Below are 16,096 nucleotides of genomic sequence, written 5' to 3'. Positions count from 1 at the left end.
CGTGTTTGGATATAAATTATACCTATAAATAAAAATAAAACAAAAAAGCGTGGTCTGTTACCCGTGTGATATGTTGACATACAATAAATTATAGTTTTAACATGCATTTATCAGAAAATAACAGGTTTCCTAGTGGAAAACAAGTGTTTGTACGCTCAAGTAGTCAAGAAAGAAAGCAGTAACAAGTTTAAATGAGCTTTAATAGAAAGGCACATATACAGCCAGAATCAGAATTAAAAGCTTTTTAATGCAGAAACCGTTTGAACTAAACTCCTCTAATCAGAATTGAGTCTCTGCAAGATCAGTTTAACTGTTTGTTGTTCTGTCGATCATGAATTCAAGTATGTCAAAACTAAGTCACAGACGCGTTCATCTGAACTGAGATCCGATTACCCCATTGGCTCTTTTGTAACCCCCAGTTTTGTGTGTGTGTGTGTGGATGTGCAATTTTAATGAAGGTATGAAAGAAGGTCATTTGTGTGCCTATATGTGGATGAGGGTGGAAGAAGGGAAGGGGTCTGTAAAAATAGCTCACAATAAGATCTTTCCAGTGAGTGAATGAGAAAGGTCTGTTACTTCATTAAATAATGCAGGTTAAATAAAAGCAATAAATATAAATACCTATAATCTGTCATCATGATGTGAGAAATGTTCCTGTGTTCATAAACCAGAGGGGTTAAACGGCAAGATAGTGGAGAAAACGATTCACAGGAGGCAAGATTCACAGGTTCTTAAATAAATGTGTTAATAAGGTCAGCCTTAAGTTTGATTACAAGGCTATGATGCTACACAACTAAAACTGGGCGTTTCAGAGAGCACACTGGAAAACTAAAAACATGCAAATCGCATCTTCCGGGTTGTGGTTTCAGCAGCCATTTTGTTCAGCTTAACTGTACTGCAGCGCTTCAGTAAAAATGGCCACATACAAAAATACACTTAATGCAGTCTCGACTGCTACATCTGTGTGTGTAAGCCTGGAGAGGAAAACTGAAAACACACAAATGCAGAGTTGAATGCTGCCTGAATGATTGGTTGCACTACAGCTGTCTCTCTATCTCTAGCACTCGCACTGATCCATTCAAACTGGCCCAAAAAACCCAAATACAGTCCCAGATTCTTGGTGTTGTACATTCAGGCCTGTCCTGCTCTGCCAGTGAGACATCAGCAGGGTGTTGGGTGAGACTGTTGACTTTTTTTTGGTTGTAGAGGGTCTGAAAGCTAACCAGCAACAACACGCACTCACACACAAACAAACAATCTACTGCAGTACTGATGGGTCATATTTATCCTTCTTTTGCTTCTGTAGAAGTATCTGGTTCAGTGGTGCTCGTTTCCCCTCTTTTGCTTTTCCTTTGTTTAAACCATCCCCTCTTCCTCCAACCGTCGTCTGATCTGTTTCTTCCATCCCATAATCTCATGCCTCTATTTCTGGATCTGAAAGATGAAGAGGCGGAGGTTGATGTTTTTGGCAGCCAGCAGCTTGTTGCACTCCACGCTGTCGTTGATGGGCAGCAGGGCGTACTCGGTTTCGTTGGCGTCGTTGGAGAAGACGTGGTGTTGGATGACGGGTTTGATTTTCACATCATCGTACGGGCCCTTCAGGAGCAGGAAGGAGCACTCCAGTGCAGAGTTCACTTTGCTCTTCAGGATGAGCTGGAAGGAGAGCGTGCGTTTGCAGGACAGGTTGGGGTTGCGCTCCGAGTCATTGACCCGTGCCTTCAGCACCCAGGTCTGGTTTAGCACTGTGAAGCGTGGTGTCTCGTAGTACAGTCGCGTGATGAAGTCGTCGGTGCGGTACGGCCGGAATTGCACCTCTGGAGCAAAGACCGATGAGATTACAGGTTATCAACTTCAGCCCAGATTTCTGTGCTTTAAATCAAGCAATTTCCCTGTAGTTGTATAATATTCAATTCTAGAACCACATTAACGAACCAAAACAAAGAGTTGAGTTTGTTTCTTCATCAGGACAGATTTGGTGAAATTTAGCATTGCATCAGTTGCTCTGCTGTGAATGGGTGCCATCAGAATGAGAGTTCAGACAGCTTATTAAAAACACCACAATAATCCACAAGTAATCGATTAATATATTGTGAAGTAAAAACTCTGTGTGTTTGTAATAAATCCATCATTAAGACTTTAAATTTAAACAGTCGCTTCTGGCCACAAGTCTATAATAACACTTCTGAAATCCACAGACAGTTCTGTTTTGGCTTATAAATGATGCTTGATCATTGCATATATCTGAATCTCCTGATTCAGATGAGACAACTTTTTAATTGTAGAAAGCAATATCATTCATTTTGATAGAGTACTTCGGCTGGAAGCAACGTTTTGAGGTTAAAAACATTATAATGATAAATATATTACAAACACACAGCTTTTCACTTCACCAGACTGGAGTCATAATTTTATTAGCTGTTTTAACTCCCATTCTGACCGCACCCATTCACTACAGAGGATCCATTGGTGAGCAAATGTTGTAATGCTGAATTGTTCCATATCTGCTCTGATAAAGAAACGAACCCATCTACATCTTGGATTGCCTGAGGTTGAGTGCATTTTCAGCATATTTTCATATTTGGCGGAACTAAACCCTTCAAAGTTTTCATGTACCTGTAAAACCGATCTTCTCAAAGCACAACAGGCTGAAGATGCCATTGTAGAGTTGTAGCTCTCTGCGAAGGCTCTGGTCCATCTCGTCCAGAATGCCCATAAGCTCCATGCCGGTTTTGGATGGGTGGGAACATTCTACCTCATGGGCGCTGAGTTCATGGAATGGCCCCTGCCATGGGCAGCCAATCCGCTTATACTTGCACTGCGTCACTCTATGTAAAATAGAAATAATTAAAGAAATTACCAACCATCATCTGTAGAGATGAGTCAACAATAAATCAAGTAAATCATTCATTTGTGAAAACTATTAGTCACACATAAACTCTACACTGAACAAGATTTTAAACGCAACACTGATTTTTGCCCCCATTTTTCATGAACTGAACTCAAAGATCAAAGACTTTTTCTATGTACACAAAAGGCCTATTTCTCTCAAATATTGTTCACAAATCTGTCTAAATCTGTCTTAGTGAGCACTTCTCTTTTCCCGTGATAATCCATCCACCTCACAGGTGTTGCATATCAAGATGCTGATTACCTGGACCTGGGGGGTCCAGGGGGGTCCAAAAACCAGTCAGTATCTGGTGTGACCACCATTTTGCCTCATGCAGTGCTACACATCTCCTTCACATAGAGTTGATCAGGTTGTTGATTGTGGCCTGTGAAATGTTGGTCTACTCTTAAATGGCTGTGTAAAGTTGCTGGATATTGGCAGGAACTGGAAAACACTGTCATATACGCCGATCCAGAGCATCCCAAACATGCTCAATGGGTGACATGTCCGTGGCGAGTATGCTGGCAATGCGAGAACTGGGATGTTTTCAGCTTTCAGGAATTGTGTATAGATCCTTGCAACATGGGGCCGTGCATTATCATGCTGCAACATGAGGTGATGGTTGTGGATAAGTGGCACAACAATAGCCTCAGGATCTCGTCACGGTATCTCTGTGCATTCAAAATGCCATCAATAAAATGCATCTGTGTTCATTGTCCATAACATACACCTGCCCATACCATAACCCCACCGCCACCATGAGCCACTCGATCCACAACGATGATGTCAGCAAACCACTCACCCACACAATGCCATACACACCTTCTGCCATCTGCCCTGTACAGTGAAAACCGGGATTCATCCGTGAAGAGAACACCTCTCTAAAGTGCCAGATGCCATCAAATGGGAGCATTTGACCACTCAAGTTGTTTACGACAACGAACTGCAGTCAGGTCAAGACCCCGATGAGGACGACGAGTATGCAGATGAGCTTCCCTGAGACGGTTTCTGACAGTTTGTGCAGAAATTCTTTGGTTATGCAAACGGATTGTTTCAGCAGCTGTCCAGGTGGCTGGTCTCAGACGATCTTGGAGGTAAAGTTGCTGGATGTGGAGGTCCTGGGCTGGTGGTGTTACACGTGGTCTGCGGTTGTGAGGCCAGTTGGATGCACAGCCAAATTCTCTGAAATACCTTTGGAGACGGATTATGGAAGAGAAACGAACATTCAATTCAAGGGCAACAGCTCTGGTGGACATTCCTGCAGTCAGCATGCCAATTGCACGCTCCCTCAAAACTTGCGACATCTGTGGCATTGTGCTGTGTGATAAAACAGCACATTTTAGAATGGCCTTTTACTTTGGCCAGCCTATAGCACACCTGTGCAATAATCATGCTGTCTAATCAGCATCTTGATATGCAACACCTGTGAGGTGGATGGATTATCTTGGCAAAGGAGAAGTGCTCCCTAACACAGATTTAGACAGATTTGTGAACAATATTTGAGAGAAACAGGCCTTTTGTGTACATAGAAAAAGTCTTAGATCTTTGAGTTTAGCTCATGAAAAATGGGGGCAAAAACACTAAATACACTAAATGTTTACATCTTCGCAAAATGTCAACTATTATCGCCGAGCTCTATTCTGCTAAGTGTGACTTTAAAGGCCTTTTCACACCAAGAATGATTACTATAGTAGTGCCCACACCATATCACATTGAAGCTCTGCTTATTTTTAGTGCACAACATTTTTGTTTTGTTTGCCACTCCTTTAAGCAGGATGGATCTGGTTGGCTGTCAATGTTTTTATTATTCACCAGCTGGAAAAAATTTATTTGTCAAAGTGATTCCAACGATATCTTTCCTCTGTGCTGTTATCGTTATAGTTGTGCTGTGGACTTTCATATTCCTTTACATTTAGAATGATTTTTAAAACTATTTTTATTGTTATAGTTACTGCCCTTGGTGTAAATAGGCCCTAAATCATGAAGATATCAAGACATTATAAACATTAACATCATGGTTTTCTGTAAAGCAACTTTTTAAGCAATGTGTATTGTGAAAAGCACTATACAAATAAAATAGACGACTTAAATATTTGCATCTTATATAATTATATACATTTTATAAATAATAATATACACTCACCTAAAGGATTATTAGGAACACCATACTAATACTGTGTTTGACCCCCTTTCTCCTTCAGAACTGACTTAATTCTACGTGGCATTGATTCAATAAGGTGCTGAAAGCATTCTTTAGATATGTTGGCCCATATTGATAGGATAGGATAGTTCATGGAGATTTGTGGGATGCACATCCAGGGCACGAAGCTCCTGTTCCACCACATCCCAAAGATGCTCTATTGGGTTGAGATCTGGTGACTGTGGGGGCCATTTTAGTACAGTGAACTCATTGTCATTTTCAAGAAACCAATTTGAAATGATTCGAGCTTTGTGACATGGTGCATTATCCTGCTGGAAGTAGCCATCAGAGGATGGGTACATGGTGGTCATAAAGGGGTGGACATGGTCAGAAACAATGCTCAGGTAGGCCGTGGCATTTAAACGATGCCCAATTGGCACTAAGGGGCCTAAAGTGTGCCAAGAAAACATCCCCCACACCATTACACCACCACCAGCAGCCTGCACAGTGGTAACAAGGTCATGATGGATCCATGTTCTCATTCTGTTTACGCCAAATTCTGACTCTACCATCTGAATGTCTCAACAGAAATCGAGACTCATCAGATCAGTCAACATTTTTCCAGTCTTCAACTGTCCAATTTTGGTGAGTTTGTGCAAATTGTAGCCTCTTTTTCCTATTTGTAGTGGAGATGAGTGGTACCCGGTGGGGTCTTCTGCTGTTGTAGCCCATCCGCCTCAAGGTTGTGTGTGTTGTGGCTTTACAAATGCTTTGCTGCATACCTCGGTTGTAACGACTGGTTATTTCAGTCAAAGTTGCTTTTCTATCAGCTTGAATCAGTCGGCGCATTCTCCTCTAACCTCTAGCATCAACAAGGCATTTTCGCCCACAGGACTGCCACATACTGGATGTTTTTCCCTTTTCACACCATTCTTTGTAAACCCTAGAAATGGTTGTGCCTGAAAATCCCAGTAACTGAGCAGATTGTGAAATACTCAGACCGGCCCGTCTGGCACCAACAACCATGCCACGCTCAAAATTGCTTAAATCACCTTTCTCTCCCATTCTGACATCCAGTTTGGAGTTCAGGAGATTGTCTTGACCAGGACCACACCCCTAAATGCATTGAAGCAACTGCCATGTGATTGGTTGATTAGATATTTGTATTAATGAGAAATTGAACAGGTGTTCCTAATAATCCTTTAGGTGAGTGTATACCGGTAATAACAAATTTTAATGAGAATTTTTTTGGTGATTGAATGCATTAGACTTGTACAGACCAAGCCAAATATGTCTAACTTTATGATTAGCTAAAGACAGGAGAATGGGGGAATTCACTAAACATGAATTGTCAATTACAATTACAGATTACAGATTACAATTATGTATTTGCACCAGTCTCAATGACTCCATGAGCATCTTAATGTCAAATCACTCTAAAACATTGGATCTTCTAAAAACCTTTTTACAATGCCTAACATGAACTTGTCTGGATTTGTGCTTGGTTGCAATGCTTATAAAGGGCATTTATAATTTATTTTCATTACATTTCACTACAACAGACACAAACTTCAATTTTAAACAAAATGAAGCTTGCTTTTCACATGTTATAACACTAAAGTCACCATGAAATCAAAATGGACCATTATTATTTTCTTAAGGAATATTGCAGTATTTATTATAAATTATATATAAACTTATTTTCTTAAAAAAAAAACGTGTCCTCAAGCTTTCATCAAAAACATTAACATTCCTGTTGCCTTGCATAGACATCTCCTCTGTCGTGACAAACAGAGGCACGAGGGCTGGACAAAAACGCTTGTCCAATGGTCAGATGAGATTCAGTCCTTCCCCTCCAGTGACCTGTCACTCACAAGAAACGATCGCACAAATTAGCAAACGACAATGGTCCAATCATTTCCTGATGGCCAAAATCAAGTCCCCACTACATTTTCTCTCATCTCACTCAGAAGAGAATAAGATGGTTGCGATTTCCATTTTATGCTGACTTGAGTAGCACTGGGCTTTTTTTTTAATATAGCATGATCCCCAGCAACCCCACTTTATGTTTAAAGGTGACATGTTATTCTGAAAATACATTTATTACAATCAAAATGGCACAAGTATTTAATGAATTCACCCCTATGGCTTTACATATGTGTTGTACATGAGATTGCTCATGTGGGTGTCTGTTTTGTGAACTGGTGCCACAGTACCTGTCCTGGCACTCCTCTGTCTGATGGTGCTCGAGGCTGGAGCGAGGGAACTGCTTGAGGCAGTAGCTGCACTCAGAGGGGAGTTCACTCACGGCTTTCTCCACCGCCAGGTTCCTGCAACACAGACTCTTACTGATCTCACAGCGGCAGTTAGGACACGTGGCCTGCTCCTCTTTTAGACGTGCATCAGCAAGCAGGTGGATGAAGCAGCCTGCACACATCAGGTGCCCATTTGTACACTGTGAAATGAAGAGCACACATAAACGGTTTCACAGGGATTTTTATGCTAATCACAATATATGTGGTGTTTTCAATCAATGTACTGTTCATGTTATGATGGAATTTCAAAGTTTTCTTCAGAAAGACACAATGCAGAAGTTTCTTGAAAGATTTGAGGTAAAATAAGGAACCTCAGTTTTGAAGCATCTCTACAGCCGCCTGAATGTAATGTGTTAAATTATAAAATTAAAAGTATGTGCAGAGCATTGCAATGCTTAGCACTGTTGCTTAAGTGGATCTTAATGGGGAAATAATAATTATGAATAAGAATTTTAGAAATTACCTCTTTAGGTTAAGAAAGAGGTATTACAAAATCAGTTTAAAAACTTTTCATTCCTTATATAAAAAGGTACTTATTCTCAAATTTGTCCGTTGCTTTTATCTCATTTGTGTCTAGCACAAAAATGTCAAATGACACTTTATTGTAAATTGTCCTTGTTACATTGCAATTACACATTTAGTATTCAGTCATATTAGTTAACAGCTTGTATAGGATCAGGGTTTGGTTTAGGGTTAGTTGCATGTAATTTACTGTTATAGTACACTAAAATAAAGAGTTACCCAAATTTACTTTCACAAATGCATGTAACAAAAACATTTTGTTTTTAAAACTCTATACAAAGTCAATACGTCATGCATTTTATGCCACAACTCAATTTCAAGTGTTAAAAATGCTAAGTGTTATTCTTTATTTTGTTCATATTTTATTTTTAATTAGCATATTTTAAGTTTTCATTTTAATAATAAGGTTTTAGTTACTTTATGTGCTTTTGTCATTAGCTTTTGTTTTTACAAATATTTCAGCTTAGCTTTATTTAAATTTTAGTTTGAGTCATTTTAGTACTTATTTTAGTTAGTCACAAAAACTAAGTTTAGAAATTATTTTAATATATTTTGTTTCAGTATAACTAAATTACACTGATTACTCTAGTTTCATGATTAATTCAGTTTCATTTGAACAATGTAAGTAAGCTGTAACTGGCTTATTAATTCACCAGCTGATCTATATGACAGGAGCTACACTGCAGTGTCGAGTCTGTGTTTGATTCATTCAGTGAGCAGCTGAATGGAGTTCTTCTCGGGTTGTTTGTTTTGCTTCAGGCCTTGCACATGTTCGCCTCATTTGATGGGATTCACGGATTACATGCCATGAGCTTAATAGCACTGATGTAGTGTGACACATAATACCTGAACCACGTGCTACTTTTAGGGGTTAATGGGAGAGGATGTCAGTGTTTCTCATACTCTGTTTTATTTATATGTCTAATATTTCCTTTCTAGTTTTAGTATAGGCCTGTCAGTGCAGCAGTCATCACATTGACACATACTCCAACAAAACGACCACTGGTTTGTGGATTTATTCAATTGACCAAGCACATTAGATTAATAAATGGACACTTGTAAAAATGTTAACAAGGGCATGCAAACCTAAACACCACAACAAAATGCGTGAAAGCATGAGAGGAAGTTCTTTTGCAGCTGGTTTAGCCTGTGGCTTCAAAGGGATTATATGGGGTGCATATTTGGGGGAGGGGTGATCAGGAGAAGCCAGCAATGATTGGGTTAAACAGGTCATGTGACCACCCTGATTGTCACGTTTGCCTTGGAAGGCAAAAAACAGCTGCTAAGGCCAGTATTACTTCTGACTGTAACATCTGAAACCTACAAAAATAACTTGATACCAGCTCTTTAAAAAAAAAAAAAAAAAAAAACATGTAACGTTACCTGAAATGGCAAAATGTAAGAACAAGCATTTTATTAGACATTTCGTCACACATTATGAGTAACAGACAGTGTAATTATCTATAGAAATACACAAACAAAAAACAAGAAATCACAAGATTCACACACACAAAACAAGCATTTATAACCCCCTTAATCTCATATCTATAATAACATACTGTATTTTGTTATCTGTTGCACTCCAAGAGGATGCGGTTTTATTATGAGCTTTTATATCTGGATTGTGTTTAAGATATATACGTCATGCATTAGGATTTCTCAGCACTGTAAGCTTCATAATGGCATTGTTTACCTGGTACACCGAGGCTTTAGGCAGGTCCAGACACACCGTGCAGCACAGGACCGAGTACAGGCGCTCCTCGAGCTTCCCCGCTTCTCCTTCCTGCAGCCTCACGCGCTTCTTGGGCGGCGCGTCCGGGTCGGGCTCGGAACCAGCACCGTCTCTCCGCACAGCGGACTCCTCCTGGATACCTGCCAGTCCTGCGCTCCCCGGGCCAGCATCCATTGCGCCACCCACAGGACCGACACCCAGACCCGATGAAGAGGGTCCGGCCGCGACGCCTAATTCCATCCGCTCTTCCATCGAGGACATCCGACTGAGTCACGGGGGATATATGGGCTGACCGGGCACAGGATCTGCTGACTGTCAGGGTGAGATTTCCAGGATTTTTCACGCTACTTGGCCTATAATGATGGGGAGTCTGGATAGCCAACAATGCACTCAGTTGTAAAACATCAAGCGTCAGTTCAAATAGGTAAATTCTGGGTAATACGACAGTAAGTTATGGGACAGTGAATATAAATGCATCTGTGTTTTACTGCGGTTTGGCGTACATGAATGGCTGTATTTTTAGATAGGTCTCAGGTAAGCTTCAGCTCAGAAGAGAGAGAGAAAAAACAGCTAAGACTCAACAAAACAACAGGCTGTTGTTCAGTGCCGTTATCCGCCGTGACAGCACGCGCACAGCGACTCTCCGAGACCCAGCCGGGCTCTTTTCCTCCGGTACACCTTCCGATCACAACCGAAACACTCCGACACGACCCGGATTCGCCCGAAAGTCTAAAAGTTATCAGTTTGCTGCAGAGTCTCTTCGATAGTCCTTCCTTTAATTTACACTGCCATCTTTGTTTTTTTCCTGTCTGTCTCCTCCTCTCCCCCGTCCACTTGTTCCTCTCTGATTCCGCCTATCCGAGGTCGGTTTACTTAAAGAGGGTTGAAGAACAAGCGAATTCTATCGTCTGTTATTGATCTGTCAGTGAATGCGTTGCCATTAGTAATGATGGCCGCTCTACCCTTCTCTTTCGCGCTCTCTGATTGGCTGCAACAAATGTTGTGCTTCATCAGATGACTGGGGATATTTAAAGAGCTATGCGTTTGCGCATGCGCACCGGCCTCCTGCGGGTCATGGCTGAAGCTTTTCTAAGAGAAAGGTGACCAAAAAACTTGTGATTTGATTCGTGTGATGCTTGGTTGTGTTGGTAGATTTGTTTAAAATTTTATTGTACTGGTTTGTTATATTATTGTCATGGTGATTTATAGTTTAAAGTAAGAGTAAAAGATGACCAAACCTTTTTATACCCTGGTCAAAATCCCTAACACCCCTCATATGCGACAAAATGGAAACGTCACCGTGGCGCGTCATACATCTAAATTATTGTACTTGACAGAATAGTATATGAAAGACCTGAATAAGGTATTTTAATTGGAGCCATAGGTAGACTGCACTTTACATTTCAAAAGTAAAGTCCTTGAAATGTAAAATGCATCTTAACTTACTTGTAACCAGTGAAGGTTTTTTTTTTTTTATCAGAGTGACCCTCGGGGGAGGGGGAATTGCCTCAGCCAATAAAATAACGTGGTCTATAATGGACTAGTTTGGGCAAGACAGCTGTCAGTCTAGCCTGCCCAGCCTGAGTGAGCTGTGTGTGTGTGTTTCATGGGGGGATGGGAGTGTGTTTGTATGTGTCCTACTGATTACTGGACTGGATACAAAAATTATGTATTAATTATATGCATACAGCAATGTAATAAAGAATGATTTAGTTATGAAGCTGATATTAATAAAGTGTGTTATGCACATTACAATACCACTTTATAGTACACTTCAAATACAACATTTTACAATTTCTTTAGGCTTTCTGACATGTCACCATGAAAGACCTGACAAAGACAAAGTCTTCATTCATTAATAATTACCTCTGAACCACTTGATACCTCCAAAATTTTAAGTATTAAAAGGTGAACAGAAGATTTAAAAAAAAATCATAAACATTTAATCATCGAAAAAATAGAACATTATTTTACTCACCAAATTATAGGAACATGTAACCAAACATCTAAATAATTTTAACTTTGTTAGCCTAGAGTCTAAAACATTTACACAATACTCATAATGTTTAAAAATACCTCTGATTTGCAGAACAAAAAGACTGAACAAATTTGAAGATGTGCAATATAAATACAGGAGATGAGACATGGGAAAGCAAATAATACTAAATTCTTGCTTATTACCAGCTAGTCCACCCAGCTAACTCTCCCAGAAACATTGGCACAGGCAGAGATTGACCAGTACGTTTTTGACGCATGTTAAAAAACAAAACTAGTCCTTCCGTATTGAAATGTTTTTATTTTTTTAATAACACAGATTAAGAAGAAAATACAGAATAATAAGATGCTTTAACATACAAAAACAATATAACATAAATTGCTTTTCTGCCTCTATTCAGTAAATAATATCTCGTAATAATAGTTACTTTAATGTCTCTGATCATTTCATTAGTGACCTGTAAGCACACACAGAAATGATACAGAATTCTGATATTCAATCAAAATTTTGGATTATACCTTAATTTTCTGGGAAGAGTGCACTATAAGCTCCTTTTAATACATTTAACCAAATTTACACTAATTCAGCAGATTTTAAAATTAGTGCAGAAATGTACGGATCAGTGTGGATTTCATCTGGGCCTTGTCATCAGGTCAAACATAGTGAACTCTCAGTCACAAATTAATAAATGTTTAGAGTAAATGTGTAGGTTTTAGAGTATGAGAGAATACACTAAACATTGTTTACTACAGAGCATTATGTTTGTTTTGTTATGATATGTTTATGTTTCACATAGCTTGTTTTGTCCAGACTTTTCATATATAACTGGTTTCTACCAGTCCCTTGTTAATGCTGGCTTCTTCACTGCTCTTTAACTCATCACTCAGCAGGTCACTCTTGTTTTGTGTCAGGGTCTTCATGCTGTGCTGGTTTCTCAGGTTTGTGCTGATCTGTGATACATTTCTTGCTCGTGGTGGCGGTGTCTTCTGCAAGCCATGCATTTTGCTGGTTGCTTGTCATGTTATGAATCTCTTGAATCTGCTGGTCTCTGTCACGAGCGTTAAAACCTGTATCATAGTTATTAAGTTTGTTCTTCAAAGTTTTTGCTGCATGATATTTCTCTGCCAAAATTCTTGTTTGTGAGAATCACTCTTATTCTCACCACTTTCCACCTGTCCACTCAGTTTCTGCTGGTTGCGCCTCTCAGGCATGGAGTCACTGGCTTTTATCGCCCCCTTATGGTCCTTCTGTGCTGTTGCATGCTGAAGCCAGTCGAGCTTGCAGGGTTTGACCTAGAGCTGTAATCGCCTTTTCGGATTGACTTCCAGCAAAGCCCTGACTAGAGCTTTAGCCCCTGGACAACACAAACATCAGCAGCACTTGTAATGTTTCAAGATTATAGCATTTAAATTATAGTAGATATGAAGAGTTAAAAGGTATAGTTCAACCAAAAATTTAAATTCTTTAATTTACTCTGCCACTAAATGTAGCACACAAATTGTTAAGACTTTATATGGTGCTTCTAGGAAGAACAAATGTCATATGAGTTTAAAAATACCTTGGGATTGAGTAAATGATGACAGACTTTCCATTTTTGAAAGAACCAACCCTTGAATCTCTTTATTTGCATCTCTTTATTTCAAATGTTGGAGATCTCACCCTCAGACACATTATCCCAGTAAGGGGACAGAAAGTGGACTTCTCTGTTCTGGATGAGACAGAATAGTTCCTCTTGATTACGATCTGGACTACGGAATGGAGGAAACCCACCCAGCAACACAAAAAGTATGACATCCATCGCCGAAACGTTTACTCCAACACCATAACCTGTTCATACATGTACACATGCATAACTGAACATTTGAAATATCATGTCAGATGTTGGTGTCAGATCATGTTACTAAACATTTTAAACCTCAAAGTACTTGTTTGAGATTTAGGACAGAGCTGTAGCTCAGGTTTTTTGGGTCCAACCAGTCCCAGCTATTCTAAATGAGTACAGATCCTACCTGTCTCAGCAAGTATCTCTGGAGCAACATAAGTAGATGTGCCACAGACTGTGAACACTGGCTCTGTTACCACCAAGGCTAATCCAAAATCAGCCAACTTCAGGTTCAAACTTCCATTGCCATGCCGCTGTACCTAAAATTCAGTAAAAAAAAAAAAAAAAAAAAAAAAAGATGAGCGGAATATTATATATTAAATTAGACTGTTTTAAAATGCATGTACATTTTTCAAAATTATGTCTAACAAAGTACCTGGTTGCAAAGTACTGCAGGTTTTTTGAGATAATGAGTGACCAAACATTTTACGTCGCTGCTTTTACTGTTTGACAGTTGAGGGAATATTGGCTCGTGCTCACCAGCCGATCCTTCTGGTTGAAAAGTCTGGTTATGTCCGATTCCCATGTTTTAAACTAGTTTAAGTAAATTATGTTGTATTTAGTAGTAATATTATATTGGTTGTTTCTATTAGCCTATAAATAATAAAAAAAAGTATTGGTACTCTATGAAATAATGTTTAACTTTTTGTATTGAATTTTGAGCAATGTTGTTAGTGTTAAGCAGTGTTAAAACTAAACTATTAAAAATCTTTTCTCAGTAACTGAAATGAAGCCGAAATAAAATAAAATCTAAATTACAGGTGAAATATATTGTGAACTAAAGTAACTGAAATAACAATTAAATAAATCTATATGTTCACTGTAAAAATTATTTTTCAAAATGCAATAAATTAAAGATTACTGGAGTATGTTTTACAAACAAAAAACTTGTTTTTCTATTTCAAAATTTCATACTTTATGGTTTTTGTTTTTTTATCATAGCAGTCATAGCTTTTTCTGACTGAAAATAGTTTTAAAGAAAATCCTACACCAATTTTATTATAAATAATTACAACTGACAAACACAAAATTACTCAAAATAAAAACAAACATATAAAAAAAGTTAATTCAAAATATAAAATTATAATAGTATATAAATTATACTAAAATAACACTTATCTTGCGTGACTCGTATCTCTTACCAGTAGGTTTTCAGGTTTGATGTCTCGGTGTGCGATGCTCTTGCTGTGGATGTATTCCAGAGCCTGACTGATGTCTCTGCAGCCCTTGGCTCAGTAAACCTGCCGCTCTGACTGATAGCATCAAACACGTCTCCACCAGCCACCAGCTCCATCAGCAGGTAAACATGGGTGTCCGTGTGATGAGAACGAAACAGCTGTATGAGGCGAGGATGTTCCAGACTATGCAGCAGTGTGATCTCATTCTGAACCATGTTACCACGTCCCTGCAGCTTTGCGTTGTCCACAATTTTCATAGCGAAAGTTTCAGCCAGCCCTCTCACAAGGCACTCCCTGACCACCGCAAAGTTCCCATCTCCTACCACCCACCCTATGTCATAACAGCACTCAATGTCCTCCACTGAGACTTTGGCACTGTCAGGTAATACGTTACTCTCTAAGTCTTTCTGCTCAGCTGTTTCCTGCTGATTAATGGCCTGCTTAGTAATTATCTCCAAATTAAGAACTTTATCCCAGTTTTGAGGAACAGGTGGGCTTGATTTTGTATTGGCAACATGCTCTTCTGCTTTCAGTGATCTTTGTTGTGTTTTTTCCATGTTGTTCTGAGATGAAGTACTTTTATTACTGTGGTTATTTGGCCTGTCTGGTTGAGAACATTGACTTCTTCTGATTGAAGGTATAGGAGGGCCACATCCTCGACAACTCAGGCAGAAAACAGCTTCTCTCTTTCCTTCCTCCTTCTTTATCTTCTTCTAATCTTCTTTGTGCAGGTCATCTCTCCTCCTCCATAGTTCTCTCTGCCTTTCTCTCTTCGCCTTTTCTTTTTGCCTTCCAACAGGCTGCAAGTTGTTGACTGCTAGTTGGTTTACCTGTTGATCATGTCCTGTAGGTAAGGACATCTCGGCTCTTTCGTCATCATCATGGAAACCACTATCTGCCTTAGTGGCCTTGAGTCTCAGGATACGCTCCCATACCATCAGCAGATGTTTGCTATGGTCGGGTTTTTTCGGATATAACTCATCTAGTGCTGCATGTACCTCATCAAGGGATGGTTGGCTGTTCCCAAAGGCCAGGAAGGCATGGTCAATGCGGAAGAAGTAAGCAAAGCTGTGGATTTCTCGTCCAGCAGGGCTAAAGAGTCGTCGTATTCGAGAATTATTCCAGCACGGGAAGCCAAGCGCCTCTGACACATCTGCCATTAGTTGCTCGAAAGTCTGCACAGCACAGCAATTCAACAGCAACGAGATCTTCCGCACACTCTCCTGTCCACACGGATACACCATGGTCACGATTCGTGGGCGCACACAGCTTGATTCTGCGTGTCTAGCGTGGTAGCCTCTCGGCCTGGGAACTCCTGATTCCTCCCAGTGACTCACAGGGCTTTCTGAAGGCCCAAAGTCTGTGGGAGGTCTCCGGGGTCTAGATCTGTTCAGGTAAGATGGAAAAGGTTGCAGAGAGGAAGCATTTGGGCACTTTGGCAGTT

General features: G+C 39.8%; 1 protein-coding gene and 1 pseudogene across 1 annotated transcript; both read right to left on the bottom strand.

Moving 5' to 3' along the window:
• Positions 1 to 182: 182 nt before the first annotated feature.
• LOC132104236 (zinc finger TRAF-type-containing protein 1-like) lies at positions 183 to 11,340 on the bottom strand. Its single transcript, XM_059509553.1, has 4 exons — positions 9,558 to 11,340; positions 7,244 to 7,482; positions 2,614 to 2,825; positions 183 to 1,814 (listed from the first exon to the last, which is right to left on the bottom strand). The coding sequence occupies exons 1-4, from the start codon at positions 9,855 to 9,857 to the stop codon at positions 1,423 to 1,425; spliced, it is 1,143 nt and encodes a 380-aa protein (XP_059365536.1). The 5' UTR covers positions 9,858 to 11,340; the 3' UTR covers positions 183 to 1,422.
• A 1,110-nt stretch (positions 11,341 to 12,450) lies between these two features.
• On the bottom strand, positions 12,451 to 15,209 carry LOC132104875 (serine/threonine-protein kinase DCLK1-like; annotated as a pseudogene).
• Positions 15,210 to 16,096: the final 887 nt, after the last annotated feature.

Source organism: Carassius carassius, chromosome 25 (genome assembly GCF_963082965.1).
Source record: "Carassius carassius chromosome 25, fCarCar2.1, whole genome shotgun sequence".
Classification (NCBI taxonomy): domain Eukaryota; kingdom Metazoa; phylum Chordata; class Actinopteri; order Cypriniformes; family Cyprinidae; genus Carassius; species Carassius carassius.
Note: the sequence above shows the minus strand (reverse complement) of the source record. Positions and strands in the feature narration are given on the sequence as shown.